This window comes from Trichechus manatus, unplaced genomic scaffold, assembly GCF_000243295.1.
Source record: "Trichechus manatus latirostris isolate Lorelei unplaced genomic scaffold, TriManLat1.0 scaffold00049, whole genome shotgun sequence".
Taxonomy (NCBI): domain Eukaryota; kingdom Metazoa; phylum Chordata; class Mammalia; order Sirenia; family Trichechidae; genus Trichechus; species Trichechus manatus.
In genome coordinates, this window is record NW_004443985.1 from 11,153,038 (window position 1) to 11,171,360 (window position 18,323).

Consider the following 18,323-nt stretch of genomic DNA (forward strand, 5'->3'; position numbering starts at 1 on the left):
GCCCATTTCCTTAAGTCACTTTTCAACTAAATAAATATCTTTTTAGTTTTAAACAAAAAGAACAAGTTAGTTAGCTGCATTAAATCTGAGGGTGTAAAATTGTGATTCGACATTTTATGCTTACAGAAGACACAAATGTGTTTTGCAAGCTTTTGAGAGTAATTGTCATCCAATAGTCACTAAAGAGACGCCTACTTTGACAAAATTTCCAAAAGTGAATTTGTGTGTGTTGAATAATGTACACAAACTCTTGTCAAAAGTAATCACACACAGGAAAAACCAATATCCTCATTTCCCTTTGGAAAATCTGCTTGGAATAATTATGAATACTAGTTTCATGCAGCATTGTAAATAATAGTTATTACTTAATCTGAGTATCTAGTGAATAAAAATAATACAGGTAAATCTTCAAGGCCTAGACAATGATTGTTTTCAATACTTCTTTGAAAAAGAGGGGAACGTTAAAATGATAATTTTCTAGTTCTACTTTTTGTTGTAACAATAAAATGTCCTGTATTTTAAATACTATTTCAACAGAGAAAACACAAATCTAAGTGATTCTTACATAAATGTTAATAATCAATTACCACATAGTTCAGTCTTATCAATCTTTAGTGGAATTCAACCTTCCTGTGAACTTTGGAAAATATCAGAGACCAGTCTCTGACAATATGACATAAATATCTTGTCTGCTGCACTTTTCCTTCAGCCATGTGTAAGTTCACACTAAAGCACTACGGGTTTCTCTGCTTCTAGGGGCTTACCAGAGAAAATACTGGGGTGTGTATTCAAGGAGTGAGCTGAGACACAGGAGGGCATTTTCTCTAAAAATAGAAGCTGACTACTAGGCCCACCTTAAACAAAAGACATGAAAGCCCTTCTATTAACACTTCCCACTCCTAGCTGAGGATAATAGTAACAGAAAACTTCATAGAGCTCTATGATTACGTATTTCACTGACAATTTTTAAAACCCTGACTTTACAATTTTTACAAAAATGTTCTTTGACTATCTCTACCACATATGTTGTTGTGGTATGCCATCTCACAGTGACCCTATACGACAGAGGAGAACTGTCTCATAGGGTTTTCTAGGTTGTAATCTTTATGGGAGCAGATCGCAGGCCTCTGCACAACTTCTCGCATGCAGAGCTGATAGGTGGGTTCGAACCACCAACCTTTCGGTTAGCAGCCAAGTGCTTAACCATTGCACCACCAGGTCTCCTTCTATCCGGTATTTAAAAACAAAAAAAAAAACAAAAAAAAAACCTGTTGGTGTTCAGTCAATTCCGACTCAAAGCGACCCTATAGGATAGAGCAGAACTGCCCTCATAGGGTTTCCAAGGAGTGGCTGGTGGATTAGAACTGTCAACCTTTTGGTTAGCAGCCATAGCTTGCAGTAGCTCTTAACCGCTGTGCCATCAGGGCTCCTCTGTCAGGTATAGAACATGAAAATTCAGTTGTTTTTCCAAGGAGTGGCTGGTGGATTAGAACTGTCAACCTTTTGGTTAGCAGCCATAGCTTGCAGTAGCTCTTAAGCACTGTGCCATCAGGGCTCCTCTGTCAGGTATAGAACATGAAAATTCAGTTGTTTTTTCTTTCTTTCTTTTTTTTTTTTTTACAAAACTGATTCAGTCATCTATAAGAATACTTTAAGAATATTAAAGGTCAATCAAAAGAGGGTGCCTAGGGAGGGAAGAACCCCATGAAAAGCAGGACTTATGGCACAGTTGTTCATCTGATCAAATGGAGGCAGTAAATTAGATTATGTGACCTCTAACTGGAGACTCTCTAAAAACCCAAGTCAGTTGAAAACAATTTCTATATTTGTATACAGTTTTCTTTCTAAAGCCACTGGATATTTTAACAAGAGACATGCTGGGTAAAGATAAGGTTTCTAGAGAAGACTTTCTGGAACCTAGAGATTGCACCTAAATTCTAAAAAGCTGATGCACAGAGAACATCCAATGGTTTTAGTACCTGTCTTAGTTATCTAGTGCTGCTATAACAGAAATACCACAAGTGGATGGTTTTAACAAACAGAAATTTATTCTCTCACAGTTTAGGAGGCCAGAAGTCCAAATTCAAGGCACTGGCTCCAGGGGAAGGCTTTCTCTCCCTGTTGGCTCTGGGGGAAGGTCCTTGTCATCAATTTTCCCCTGGTCTAGGAGTTTGTCAGTACAGGGACCCTGCGTCCAAAGGATGCACTCTGCTCCTGGCAATTCTTTCTTGGTGGTATGAGGTCCCACTCCTCTCTGCTCAATTCTCTCTCTTATATGTCAAAAGAGATGTATTCAAGATACAACCTAATCCTGTAGATTGAGTCCTGCCTCATTAACGTAACTGCCTCTAATCCCGCCTCATTAACAACATAGAGGTTAGGATTTACAACACATAGGATAATCACATCCAATCACAAAATGGTGCGCAACCACACAATACTGGGAATCATGGCCTAGCCAAGTCAACCCACATTTTGGGGGGACACAATTCAATCCATAACTGTACACATGTTACACTTTTTTTCGTGACAAAATAATGAACGTTGAGTGTTTATCTGTTTTATAATTTTTCTCTCCATCAGCTTCAGTAGTAAGGATAACCAGTCCAATTCTTTATCCCATGGGTCATTATCAAATGTTCTGAGCATTAATCTTCAGCAGATGGCATAAAAAGATCTCTCTCCTACACAGGAATAGCCAGATTCTTCACAACAGCACAATAAAAATGTTATTTTTAAAATTTTGTCTAGATCTAACCATTTACATCAACTCTCTGATTATTCCAGAGGTAGAAATGGAGACAGTCTTTAGAATAGATTCATCAAAGGACATGGAAGTTATATCTCCCTTTGTGTTTCTCAGTGTGTATAGATTTAATAGGTGTGCCTAAAATACGCATTTCATGATCTAGCAAATTCTTTATTGATCAAAATGAAGGTATTTAAGTACATAAGCAAAAAGGAAGATAAATAGATCTCAGAGTCATTACAATTATAAAGAATTAAAAAGCAATCATTTCTAGGTCTTTGAAGAAAGAAAATAGGTTTTGTGTCATCTAATATAAATGAAAAGTAGGAAGACTTGTGAGCAGAAGCCAAATGTTTATAAATTTGAAATAGACTTGAATTCTAAGGTATTATTTTATAAGCCAATTCTACTAATTCACACTGACATTGTATTTTTTCCAATGATAACACCTCCTCTTTGCAAATAGGAGAACAGTAGTTGTTAGTACTGGGCATACAAAGATCGCTTAGTATCTAGTGTAATAGCTACAATCTGCAAAAGACAAACTCATTATTCAAATTCCTATTCTATGTTATGTCAACAACCACTCTCGACAGCAATAGGTTTTGGGCTTTTATTGATTAGTAATACTATATTTGGGTTTAACTTAATGGGGCGAGGAAGGTAATGGTGAAGGAGAAATATTCCAAACTTTAGAGAAAGCCGGATTCATCTTGTGTGTAGCTTGATGTTGGGGGCATAGCTTAGGTGTCCCCCTATCAGAGAGAAAGGATTACACCTGTAATGAGTATAATCAGCAAACTAAATTTAAGAAAGTTGCATAATACAACCTTTAGTCCCAAATAACAAAGGACGAACCTGGCAGCTGTTCTCTGTGTGATAACTGGGACTCATGTTGAAGAGGCTTTTGTTTCTTAACAAAAGAGCAATCACATTTTGTAGAATTCCCTTTATTGCCTTCTGGTTCAAAGTTAAAAGTATAGAATAGAAAACAGGTAGAGTTATGGTTGAAAAGTTTTAAATTTCTAGAATCTGTGGCACCAGATTTTAATTATTCCCGAACTCAAATTCCCAGTGAATTAATATTTTGAATGAATTCTTACTTACTGTGCATTATGTAAAGAGAAATAAAAATTAACACAAAAGCATAATTATTGTATATGCTGGCATTAAAAAATGATACTTTTTTGTTTTATAGTTTAGTAATGAGGATGAAAACAATTCTTAAAAGATAAGAAAGTTACTGATAGATAAACATCTGTTTCTGATTATCAAGCATCAGATCTGCATAACTAAGCTCTGAATTTTCTCAGACAAATCACTGTGCTTCAACAAATCACTGGTTTAGGAAGGCATCACCAATAACCCTCTTAACTTGACACAGTCTATGGCACTCTCTCAGAACTGCTCCTACAGCACCAGCAGGCAGCCAGCTGCCCTGTGGCTGGAACGGCCCCTTAGGGGCAGCTGCTAGCCAACATATCTTCCACTGCAAGCCCTGTGAACTTGGAGAATAACACGGCCCTTGCACTAGGACAGGAAACCTGCTGGTGTGGTGGTTAAGCATTTGGCTGCTAACCAAAAGGTCGAAAGTTTGAATCTGCCAGTCACTCCTTGGAAACCCTATGGGGCAGTTCTGTAAGGAGCCCTGGTGGTGTAGTGGTTAAGCACTTGGCTGCTAACCAAGAAGTCTGTGGTTCAAACCCACCAGTTGCTCCACGGGAGCTGTAAGGATGACAGCCTTGGAAACCTTACAGGGAAGTTCTACTCTGTTCTACAGAGTTAAAATGACTTGATGTCAATGGGCTGCACTAGCACACTGTTGTTTTATCTCCAGGAAAGAAAAACAAAGGAGTTTTCACTTCCATTCTAGTCACCACTGATGCATATTTCCTCTGTGCTTCCCCAGCTTCTTCCACCCCCACTGCCTATTTTATGAGAACTATAAGGAGAGTAATCTGGGTAGGATCATTTTGGCTGAAGTCAGGTCCATGGACTCAAAGTTAAATCAAAGGGTTAAACAAATATACAAGTCTCAAAGTAGACTTTTTTTTTTTTTAAGGAGCAAATACAATCATTCACACCACAAAATTGGTACCCTTATTCAAAGGATCTTTGCTTGCTCTCATAGATGGTGAATAACAGGTTTTGGATATCAGACATTAACCTCTTTTATTTAATTTTAACATTTTACCATAGAATTCCTATAGACTGTAATTCAAAATTGAGGTAAATCTTGGACCTAATCAAGCAGGTTTAGATATTAGGTTACTTAAAAATATCTTGTTAAACATCACTGCAGATTTTGGGCATAGGGTAAGTGAAATTAGCATGAAAAGAACATTCTACATCAAGTTTCTCCAAAGTGTGGCTACCATTTAGGTGATACATGCGTAATTTCCATATTAATATATTTATTTTGACATATATTTGAAAAAATATAAATGCACATCATTTGCATTTTTAAAATTTAAGTGAGGTAAATTTCTGGGGAGATAAAATTATTGATTTTTTATTGGGGATAGTGGTTAAATGTTGTATACACTTACAAAAACTCATCACACTGTACATTTAGGATCTATGCCCTTCACTGTGTTTAAATTTTACCTCAATAAAAAATTTAATGTAAAAAAAGGTAAATCAATTGAAAGAAAACTATGGTAACTAACATTATAAAAAATGACAAAAATAGTGATGGAACACCTGAACAATTCAAATTTGGGTAAGACTGGTCTATGGGAAAGGTGAATGATGCTGCAAAGTAGAATCCAAAAGGAGTTTTGAAGCTTGACACTGACACTTCCCAAGGGTTCCTCTGCTTGCTGTTCTTTTCTCAGACTCTTCTCTGTCTGGAGCTAGAAGCCAGCAGCAGGGATCTATTATAATATTTATCTTTGGGGAAAAATGAATACATAGGCACTTGTCACTTAATGTCCATGATACCTTCTGTGAAATAGGATGTTAATGTGATTTGGTGTTGTGCGAATACCATATTATGGATGAAAGTCCTTTCAGGCATTCACCTCTAGAATATAGAGGCTTCCTCCATATTAAAAGTTTGCTGGGGCAAATAACTTCCCTCTACAATTAGTTTATCTAAGGTTTCAACAAATTCTTCTGCTGCCTCCACATCAGCACTTGCAGACTCACCACGCACTCTCACATTATGAGTGAAAAACGTTGTCTGAAGCATTTGAACTATCCAGAGCTAGCACTAAACTAGGTATCTAGTCTGGTCCTGCCGTTCCTTTAAGCATCTCGAACAAGCCTTAGCAGTGATCATCAACGTGCTGAGAGGGATTCTCTTCCGTGTTTGGTCCTCAATCCACATTATTAGCCATTTCTCCAAATCTGATATAGGTCCCTCTCGTGTTCTCGTTAGCCTTGCAGCTTTCAGTGGAGATCCTTTAGCAGCTTGGAGAATTTTTTCTTTGTTTTTGAGGATCGTAGTGATTGTTGAGCGCAACATGCCTAAATCCTCTATGTCCTGTTCTCCGATCAGGATTTCTGAACTCTAACAATCTTATGGGACCATGGACATACATGAGGTGGGATGTTGCCTGAAAGGCGGTTACGCAGCGCATGACTGTAAAGCTAAACGAATGAAGTGAGTTGCAGCAGATGAATTCCATATTAACAGCAAACTTATCAATTAACACAAACATCCAGATATCTAGTCACAAAGTATAAGCAACGTATCTTGCTAACTGGGCTAAGAACATTTTCCACTGGTTATGAAGAATTTTTGGTGAAAAAGATTTTTTTCATCAGAAAATATAAGAGCCAAAATTTCTCAAAGATAAATGCATAAACAAAGAGAAAACAAAAACCCAACCTGTTGCCGTTGAGTCTATTCCGACTCATAGAGACCCTATAGGGCAGAGTAGAACTGCCCCATAGGGTTTCCAAGGAGTGCCTGGTGGATTCCAGCTGTTGACCTTTTGATTAGCAGCCAAACTCTTAACCACTGCGCCACTAGGGCTCTGTATAAATAGAGTGGTCATTAACTTTGTCTTTCAAAGTGGCGTAAGTTAAATTTTTGGCATTAATGAAAGTAAAGTGTTAGGAAAAAAGTAAACACACACACACATACACACACACACACACACGGAATTTCCATACGTAGGCCAAAAAAATTAGAAAACAAAATTAAAAAAAGGTCCTTCCCCTAATAGTAGCAATACCTAGGATCGGCTCAATTAGGAATATGAAAAAACCTACATTGAAGAAACCAAGGAAATGACTAGAAAGACAAGTTATGTTTGTAGGTGGGCATATTCAATATGATAAACATCTAAATGTTTATATGCACTGCTGGTAAGAGGATAACAACTTGACAATACATCCCTATCCCTTTCTCCAAAATTCTTCCACTGGGAATTGTCTCAAGGAAACAATGCAAAAGACCAGTAGGAGAGGAAGCAAAACTGATGAAGATTTTCCTCAAAGCGTTACCAATAGCAATAGGAGAAAAGGTTACGTGAATTGTGAAAAATATTTTGTATTAATTAAAGGGCAATCCTTTAAAGTATGCCACAAAAGCTCTAAAAGAAAAGATACTACTATATAAGCACAGCAAAAGAACCACAAAAATTCAAAAAGAAAACTGGAAAAATGTTCACAACATATAGACAAAGTACTAATAATCAATAGCTGAAGAATGCCTACAAATCAATCAGAAAAAAGTAAGCCCATGGAAAGAATGGGCAAGGAATATGAACAGGCATTTTTCAAAAGAAACACATGTCCAATAAATATATTAAAAACACTCAATCTCACTAAAAGTCAAATAAACAAATGATAGCAAATTAAAATATTTTTTCTCCCTTTAGATATTGGCAAAGGGGATCAGAAAAGAAGTATTCATATTCTGTTCGTAGGATTATATCAGGTACAATGTCTTGAAGAGCACTTTGTCAATACTTGATCAACATTTTTAGCTTTTATTTTGAAATAACTTTATATTTACACAAAAGTGCATAAATAATGAGAGTTCCTATATACCCTTCCTCCAGCTACCCTCAATGTTAACATCTTACATAATCATAGTACAAAGATCAAAACCAGGCAATTATCATTGGTATAATACTATTAACTAAACTAATGGCCTAATTCAAGTTTCACCAGCTTTTCCACTATGTCCTTTTCTGTTTCAGGATCCAAACTCAGATTTCACATTACATTTGGTTGCTATGCCCCCTTAGTCTTCAATCTGTAACAGTTTCTCAATCTTTCCTTGTATGTAACTCTATATTAAATGCTCATACCCTTTACCCCAGCAATTTCACTTCTAGCAATTATTCTACTGAAATTTGTGCACAAATGTGTAAAAACATATTCAAAAGGATGTTTATTTCCATATTTTAAAACAGTGAAATGTGTTACGTGGGGCAACAAAAGGAAGAGCATGATTTGAACTTTTTAGTTTATATGCTTTTGTATTCCTTGATCTTTTTTTGTTAGCTTGTATCTGTCTTAGAGAAATAAAACAAATTACAAACAAAAAGACTGATAATGGCTAGAATTGGCAAGGTAAGGAAGTCTAGACATTTCTATATACTAATGATGGGACTGTAACTGGTATAAAAATTGGGGGGAGGGCTTTGGAGGTAGGAGAAGAGTTCTTTAACAATTTGGATAATACTTAAAACATTTTAAATGTGCAGACTATGAACCAGCAAGTCGTTTTCTAATAATTTTTCTTATAGAAATATTTGCCCATTGTTTAAACTGATCTGTGTACAATGATGTTGCTGCACTTTTATTTGTAATTCTAAAATCCAGAATTAATCTAAATGGCTAGGAAACTGATTCAATAAGGTACTTCTGTAAGATGAAATGCTATGCAGCCACTTAAGATCTAGTACATGTTTGACTTGAAAAAGATGCCCACAATATATTGAGTGAAAAAGTAGAGTTTAACTAATTTTGTTTATATTAGTAAACTATATATATATTTATGTTGTTGTGTGCTGACTCATAGTGACCCTGTCTGACACATTAAACTGCCCAAAAGAGTTTTCTAGGCTGTACTCTTTATGGGAGCAGATAGCCAGGTCTTGTCTCTCGCAGAGCCGCTGGTGGATTCGAACTGGCAACCTTTTGGTTAGCAGGTGAGTGCTTGACCATTGCACCACCAGGGCTCCTTATATATATATGTATACTTATACACATAAATAAAAATATATTTTGTTTATTTGTAAACATTTATTTAACATGTAAGACATATGTTTCACATGCACAGAAAACTATGCCTGTAACTGTTAACAGTGGCTCTCTGCTAGGACTGAAATCACAGTTGGGAAAAGACGGATGTCTGTACTGTTTAGTTTTGTTTCAACTGCATGTGCTACTTCTCTAATTAAAAAAACAATGTCTTAAAGTAATAAAAGTCATAAAACAATATCAAAAAGGTTTGTGATATAATACATAAGTGAAAAAAAGTATATTACTTAATGATTAAGACTATGCAAATAAACATATGCATATAGAAATGAATATAAACAAACATATCAAATTAATAAAAATTAGTTTAAGATTATGACTTTTTTAGTTTAATCAAGTAGTCACTTTTTGGATAATTATAAAAATTCTATTCTCCAAATATAAGGTTATTATATTACATTGAAACAAATTAATTCATCATTAAAATGGAGAGACCTACATAAAAAAAAAAAAAGAAGACTTCTCTAACCCTAACTGCGTAATAGAACTGTGATGCTATTGTAAGTTCTGAGAAACATAAAGTTTCTTAAATTCTTACTTCCTGTCTCTACGGGGAAATTAAGGAGAAAGTACTAGCACTTATTAAGCATCTCCTATAATATAGTAACTATATACTATTATAATTGCTTTGAATATTAACCTTTATACAGTCATACAAGGTAATTATTATTATTCCCAACGCAGAGATTAACTAAATGAGGCTCAGAGGTACTAAGTTAACTTGCCTAAAGTCACACAAATACTAGTAGCACAACCGGATCTTGAAGGCAGATCCATCTCATAAGTTAAATTCTTTCCACCACACTATGCTGTTTCTTCAATATTTATACATGCTCAAACATCTTTCCGAATCTGTAACAGGCAACACCATCAGCTACTCTGTCTTCCTGGTACACTACTGTCTTATTCTTTATTTCTAGGGCCAATTGACTCAGATACTTATTGTAGATATTAAATCTGGTCTGCACATGTCCCTTGACATTCTGAAAGTACTTACTGAGCTGTTACAAATATTTTATAGTTCATGGAATATTAGCATGGGAAGCTGCCTAGAGACAATCTACACCTATCCCTCCTTTTCATCACATGGCACTCAGAGAGATTCGCGTGGCTTACTCAGAGTCACTTTCATTCAGATTGCCGTCATTGAACAGAGGTGGTCAGCAGGTGCACCTGTACTTCTTGCCTCTATCTTAAGAGGCACCCACGCTCTCACACAGCTGAAGAGCTGAAGGAGGGGAACTATAAGAGTGGCTGAGGCTTCTAGAGAGATCTCTAACACTGGACCCTAGAAGCACTGAGGACAGCCTTAGAAATGACATCCCAGCTGGTAACACTCTTACAGCTTGGTTCAAAGAGATGGCAGCAACTGCCAGTACAACTCAGCACAGCCAGCACTTCAGTGCTTAACAACTTATTCCTCAAGGTCCTCTCTTGGTCCAAGAGAGGCAGGATGACACTGTGGTTAGCACTGATCTAGCAATCCTACTTTGGGAATCTATCCTACACAAATAATAGCATCAGTATTTCAGGATATGGGTACAAGGATGTTTACCAAAGCATTGCATGAAGGAGCATCAAACCACAACAGCCACTTGAAAACACCCACATGTTCATCCACATGGGACTAAACTGACACATCTGCTATGGTATGCGACTCAGAGGTTAAAAATAGATCTCTATCTGTTAGTCCGAGTAGTTAGATTTACTGAGTAACATACGTAATAAGATTTCACTGTTGTAAAAACAAAAACAATCACAGAACATCTATACATGTGCATATATGTATTTGTTTTTATAAATAAAATACAGCTAAGAATTGCAATATGAGATGAGGGTCTGTAGAGGCAACTATTTACCTTTTCCTCATTCATCTTTATATTGTGTTTTTGGCTGTAGTGAGCATTCCAATGCCTATTTTCTTCATTTATGAACCAAAGATAATAATGAATACCTCACATAATTGTTGCTGGAGTTAAATGAAATCACATATGTACAGTGTCTGGCACCATGATTATTATTCTTCTGCTTTGAAGCCAACAACTTTCTTTTGTTCATCTACAGTGTTTTATATAAAACAGTTCTGTCTTTAAAAAATACTGTTCAATATCTACAGATCCAAAATGCACAACAAAATTAACATTAGTAAGTGAAATTAACACTCAGCCTCTAAGGAGGCTACCTTGCCAACACTTTAATAGGAAATAAGGAAAACTAATTAAGGTTAAATAAAAATATGTAAGGAGTACTTTTGGCAATGGGCAAACTCCTTAACTTCTCTAACCACAAATAACCCTCTTTGGAAGTTGATGAATAATACTGTCTGCTCTCTCTCTCCCTCTCAAGAGTCTGAAGTGAAAGCAAGGTTTGTGGAAATGCTTTGTAACTGGAAAATACTACAGACGATTTTTTTTTTTTTAAACTAGGATTGTGCCCATTTATAAGCATCAAGTTCAAAGTTACTTAAGAGTTAAACATGAGATACTAAAGTGATTTAGAAAACAAACAAAAACAGTTAAAGTAAACTGTGGTATTGTGTACCATCAGAACTGGATTCGTACCCTGGCTCTGACACTCCAGTTAGTCACTGGGGCAGTTTCTTTGTAAGAATAGTTATTTAAGACCGATTTCCCACTGCTGAGCCCTGGTGGCACAATGGTAAAGAGTTCAGCTGTTAACCAAAAGGATGGCAGTTTGAATCTACCAGCTGCTCCTTGGAAACCCTATGAGGCAGTTCTACTCCGTCCTACAGGGTCACTATGAGTCAGAATCAACTCGACGGCAATAGGTACAGTATATTAAGGATCAAATGAAATAGTCTATATCGGTATTTCTCAACCGAGCTGATAACTTCCTTTTATAACAAATACTTTGAGACATTTCCTTCCCTCTTTAAATGACCCTCTTAGACCATTATCTGTACCCCAGTACCTATGCTCCCCTTCTCCCTTTTACCAATAAAACCTCCCTCCAAGCCTGCCCAACTAGAAGCTACATTTCCCACCTTCCCCTGCTAGTGAATGTGGCCATGTTACTCAATTTTGGCCAATGGGATATGGGGGAAGTGATGCATGCAGCATCAAGTTCATATATATACTTTTTTCTTCAGCTAATGGTTTGCACTTATCTTCCACTTTACTTCTTTCTATGGACCCGAGTGTGGATGTGATAGTGCAATCAACCTCTGACCACATAGATGATCACACCCTAGGGATTGGGAAAACAAGATAGAAGGAATTTGGGAGTTTGGATAATCTTATGGGGCAAGGCCTCTTCCTACTCTCCACCAATGGCCCATCTTTGGACAGGCGTATGATAAAGAGATAAACTTCTATCTCATGTGACTCACTAAAATTTAGAATCTTTGTTACATCATTATAGTTTGTCCCTTAATTAATACATCTGGCTACATTTTTACTTTAAAAAAATACAACTATAATATAAAAAGAGAAATATATTCATAATAAAATAAAACACATTTCTGTATGTGCATGCTTGGGAACAACTGCATTTGAAGACATGATTAAGAAGATAAATGCTAAAGATAAAAAAGAAGATAGATAGTCATCTCTATTATGACTAGCTTTGGGTATCAGTGAAATAACATGACCAAAGTCATTCATACAGGATCTACATGAAAATCGAACAGGAGAAGTAATGGTAGATATAAGAACAGAAACCATTGTTAGGTTAAGTGATAACAGATCAGACTTATTTTTATACAGTAAGAAAGAAAAGAAACTAATCTTAACTGGAATGGATTAAAATACTCAGTCTAAAATAAATTATAGACTGAGTACAAAAAATTAGGAGTATAATGTTCTCCCAGACGAGCTGGGCAAAAAAATTTCCTATGCTATGATAAGGGATGAACAACATATTACAGAAAATATATCTCCTTTCTTGAAATCCTACAGCAAATCAGGGAATACATTCGGTCTCTAGTACTTGAAAAGATCTTTACCACAACTTTCAATAGGTTAGGAAGAATATCTAGATGATAAATTAGAAAAAAAGTAAGAATATAAGATAATAAAGAAGTTTAAGGTAGACCCCGGGGGACAATCAGAGTAGGACTGAAGAGTAACTGGCTATCAAAAAATAATCTCAATATGCAATTTTTAAAAACAAAGATGTCTAATTATTAAGCTAAAATATTTTCAAGTATAAATGACAGCAATACTATGAAATATTTTCAAATATTTATTTTTGAAAAAATTCAATGAGACCAATGCACTTCATGTATCTCTGTTACTTTAGTAATATTTGGATTTATGGCTGTTAAAAGGCATCTCAAATCTCCATGTTACTTATCTGCAAATGCTTTTCATGGTTTCTCAGTAACTGCACTTCTACTGTACAGCCCTTTACAGCTAACTATATAGTTGGATAGGTTACAATATGTTGAACAAAGAATAAGTAAATTATTTGATAATTTCAAGAACAATGTGTTTATTCCATTTCAGCTGCCCTCTCCATAATGGGCCTTTTAAATTCCTTGGATTTTTGTCTAAATCTCATTTCCGTATTATTTTACATTAAATCACTCTATAATTACATTTGTAGCTTGTTGAGTCCAGGAGAACATTCAAAAGTCATGCTGAATATGTTGGACAGCTTTTATTATTGTTCTGTTCCATGCATTGGGAAGTGTCCCATACCCTTCCCCAATAAAATGCCCTGTACTCCCCAAAATTACCATAACATATCCACAAATTTGTACAATGTTCCATAGGGCAATGTCTCTCAAACAATCTGTGGTGAAGGACAATTCCTCCAAACCCCAGTCTGTACCAGACCTATACTTTTTTATAAAAGTGAGTTACTAGAAAAATGAAATAAAAAAACAAAGAAACAGAAAATACAAGCTCCATTTTATTGTTATTAGATTCAACAGACAAAAATTACTCTGTAAAATTACTATAGAATTTTTTAAATGCCTATTCTCAATTTCTGTGTTTATCAGAGAACAATAGCAAATAGTTCATAGACCAGCTCTGGTCCATGGACCACACTATGAATGGCACACCAATGCCCCAGTTGAGAACCACTGATAAAAATGAAGCAATATGTTGAAATGTTAGTTATCACCTTGATTATTTTTTTATTCTAAATACCCTTTAGCAAAGATTGAAATAGACAATTACATTCAAATGAACAATCCTGCACTATCCCACATATTCCTGTCCAAACGAGTTCTATTTCCTTTCTTTTATAAAGGGAAACTTTGTCTTCTATGATATTGAATTCCTTCCAGCAAAGGAGCATCAACATTATTTAGCCAGAGGAAAGTCCAGGTTCACATCCCTTTTACAAGCAGAAAAGCAGAAAGATAAAACCTGATTTCAAAAGGACTCATAAAATATATGTATTCAGAATATAAAAAGGATGCTCACCATTGTCTGTTCATCTATAAGTCCATGCCAAACATCCTTGTCTGTTCTCCCAGGTTACACTCAACCTTCCTGAGTCCACCCTGTCCCATCCCCACCATCAAAGACAGGAAGTTCCCAATATAGGCTTTCCTTTCAATTGCAAATATTTTTCTTTAGACACCAACATATTACATGTCCAGAATAATTTGTTTTAAGCATCAATTCTTTCTCATTTATAGTAGTGTCCTGTAAAAACACTGTCAAAGAAAACATCAAGGTTCACCCTATCCCAGTTATAATATTGACAGTACTCCTTGCCATAAGTTGATTCCGACTCATAGCAACCCTAAATGACAGAGTAGAACTGACCCCATATGGTTTCTAAGGAGTGGCTGGTGGATTTGAACTGTCAACCAAGGTTAGCAACCGACTCTTAACCACTGTGCCACCAGGGCTCCATTTTGACAGTAGATAGAGTTAAAAATCTCTCTACATGCAATATAGAGAATGACGTGTTAAATTTGAAAAATTCTTTAAAAATGCTACTGACTTCACAAGTTCTCAAAAAAAAAAAAAAGAGTCTAGGTAAATCTATCACACATATACCATATTTTTATGCAAATAACATGCACCTTCTACATTTGTTTGTCAGCTGCATCCTCCCCCTTTGAGGTATTTTCATAAGCATTGCTATGCCAATTTGTTTTTACATGCTGCTGTACAAAATCAGCATAGTGCACTTAGAAAAATACCTTGAGGGACGAGGATGTGGTTGGCAAACAAATGCAGAGGGTGTGTGTTATTCGTGTAAAAATATAGTTATGTACCCGTAGATATTATCTTCTAGTGATAACCTAAGAAAGGAAACATATATTCAACTAAGAAAATTTACAAGCTTATTTAGAAGAAAAAAATTGATTATATGTCATTTTGCTTTAAAAAATACTATTAATCAAATGGAATCTGAAGTGTGTATATCTTATATAACAAAATATGATCTTACCCTTTTCTTGGCCATCACAGCAACTTTGGTATCTGCTTTGGGTTTATCTGTAACATAATAAAATATGGCTGCTTGAAAAAAGTGTCTATACTACTGTTCAAATAAATACAAAGTTGTACGATCAGAATTTTCTTCTTTCTCATACTGTGCTAACAGTATTTTTTTCAGTGTTCCCTTGATTACAATGCTAATAAACTCAATTTCCTAGAGTTTAGAAGAGCGAAGTAATCTTGAAGTAATATTATCAGGAATTTGTATACTTACTTGACAAACCTCCTCCCTTAAATGTGATTGATTGGTAGGACATCTTGGAATTAGTACCTAGGTTAGGACACAGAAATTATCTCCACTGCATTATGGTTACTTCTGCATTTGTTTATGAACTCTTCTAGACTAGAATGTTCCTCAAAGCAGGGATCACATTTTATATGCAGTAGGTCCTGAATATTTTGTATAATTAATAGATGTACACGGATTTTATTCATTAAAAATCTTGACCCTGCATGGATCTGAAATATATATTTTATGTGAAAAAATTAATGTTGTTTAGTAATGAAAATGTATTGTGCATCTATTTGGTGTAAGCTACTATACTAGATAATATGAGGTATAAAACAATGTATATACTCTCTGAACTGCAGCTTCCTTATTGACAAATCAGGGATAACAATACCCCTTTGTTATATTGTGAGATTTAAATAGTATAATCTATGTAAATCTCCAAAAACAATGTCTAGCCAATAATAGGCAATCAACAAATATTCTCTTCCATTTTAGTTAATAAAGAAAGACATTTTGGGGTGTGTGTGTTTATGTAGATGTCTGTATAATCTTAATCCTTGGAACACCAGGAGAAACAGCTACAATGATGATGTATTTTACAATTATATCATCTTTTTAAGTGATTCCATCATTCTTTCTTTTAAATAATCATTTTAGTCTTTTTAACATAGTTGGGAATAACTGATGAGTAATGATAAAGAAGTGAAATGTTTCAAAACACAGGAAAAAATAAGATCACTAAAATCCCATAATGGACTTATAAAAGGACCCAGTGCAAGCACGTGGTAATTACAAGATGGAATAAGTTTTGCCATATCAAAAAAGAAAAAGTAAACTTTCTTTTTGTTCTTTTGAAGACCTCTAATAAGAATAAAAGTCACAAAATATTAATCTTTACAAATAGTTAAAACCGTACAAAAAGAAACTCAAAACTAACATTAGATCTAATGGATCCTGATGGCATACAATGGGTTAACGAAAACAGAATAAAAATTCGTTACTCATTCTTATGTAAAATTTCCATTATGGAGATGAACTGCTAACAGAAATATACAAACTGTTGTTCATGAAACTTCCTGTGTTCAAAAGTTGGGGAACCTTCTCCCAATCCGACAGAAGAGTCTTCGGGAGTGACAAAAACTCTGACTTTCAAACACTACAGAGAAATTTCTGATGTAATACTTAACAACATTACAATTACTAGTGACTTTCCTAAAAATAATAGTGAGTTTGTGTCAAACTTCAGCAACATTAACCACTTTTTAAGAGTTGAATTTTCCATAGTGAGAAATTTTCATTTCCTCCGTTCAGAGATTCCTGCGTTCAGGGATCCTCACCATACAGAATGAAAAGCAGTGAACAGGAAATATAGATTTGGATAATGAAAGACTTCCTTCACTCCTCTTCTGAGTTGTATCCAAGTCATTTTATTTTTAAAGTACAAGAGGACTTGCAGGTAGTAACTGAAAATGTTCCAAACATGTAGAGGTGATTATGCCTCATGACACATAATAAACATTAAAAGATTTCTTATTTACAACCATATTAGAGAGGAATACAAATATTAACATAATTCAATGGCTTCTCTTCTTTAAATAATTTTTCTTAAAGCTCGATCCACTCATAAAACCAAAAACACGCTGCCGTCGAGTCGACTCCAACTCATAGTGACCCTGTAGGACAGAGTAGAAATGCCCAATAGGGTTTCCAAGCCTGTAATCTTAATGGAAGCAGACTGCCACAACTTTCTCCTGTGGACTGGTTGGTGGGTTCTGTCAACCTTTCAGTTAGTAGCCAAGGGCTTAACCACTGTGCCACCATAACCTCTGAAAAAAGTTATCAGTATATAATATCATATCTAAATATGACAGCTTAGAGCATTTTCTTATACAGTAGACATAGGGACATCAACTCTAAAATGTACAGCCTGTAAGAAAATATTGATCTTACAAATAATACAAACAATAAGGCTAAATTATAAAGAGACTATGTAAATAATAACTGCTCATATATATGAAAAAGCATTCTAGCCCTAGCAAAACAATCTCTTATTTGTAGTCATAGTTAATACAACAAAGTACAGGACAACTAAATAATGTGGATAAGACTTTGAAATTGGTCATAATATGATTTGAGTCCACCTTTCTATATCATTTACTGATCCTGAAGATTTCAACTGAAACAGCTGCATCAAATATGATAGTGTGCCAGTTTCTGCAGGGTAGGAAGACTATAATAATTATATTATATATTAATTGTTGGGCAAAGAAACCTTTAAAGTTGCTGGGATGAAATAGACGGTTTGCCTCTAAGCTACTCTCCTTTCGTGAAATATCTGAATAATGGCTAATCATCTCTCAAAACTACTTTCCAATACAGTACAAAGCTGAATTCTGTACCAAAATCCACTCTGGATTAAGGAAACCAAAGTCTCAGAGAAGAAACTAGTCTACAAGCCACAGCCTCATCTACACTGAGACCAGAAGAACTAGATGGTGCCCAGCTACCATTACCATTCTGATCAGGGTTACAATATACAGACCCTGACTGAAAGAGAGAAAAACATGGAACAGAACTCAAATTCTTAAAAAGTCCAGACTTACTGGACCAGTTGAGACTAGAGGACTCCCTGAGACTATTGCCTTAAGATACTCTTTAAACCTAGAACTGAAACTATTCCCAGAGGTCA

General features: G+C 35.3%; 1 protein-coding gene across 1 annotated transcript in view; it reads right to left on the reverse strand.

Moving 5' to 3' along the window:
- Positions 1 to 18,323, reverse strand: part of ZCWPW2 (zinc finger CW-type and PWWP domain containing 2) — a 96,136-nt gene that overhangs the window by 30,475 nt on the left and 47,338 nt on the right. Inside the window, exon 4 of the mRNA XM_004377364.1 lies at positions 15,353 to 15,399. Within this exon, the coding sequence (XP_004377421.1) occupies positions 15,353 to 15,399 (47 nt within the window). The remainder of the gene's footprint in view (positions 1 to 15,352; positions 15,400 to 18,323) is intronic.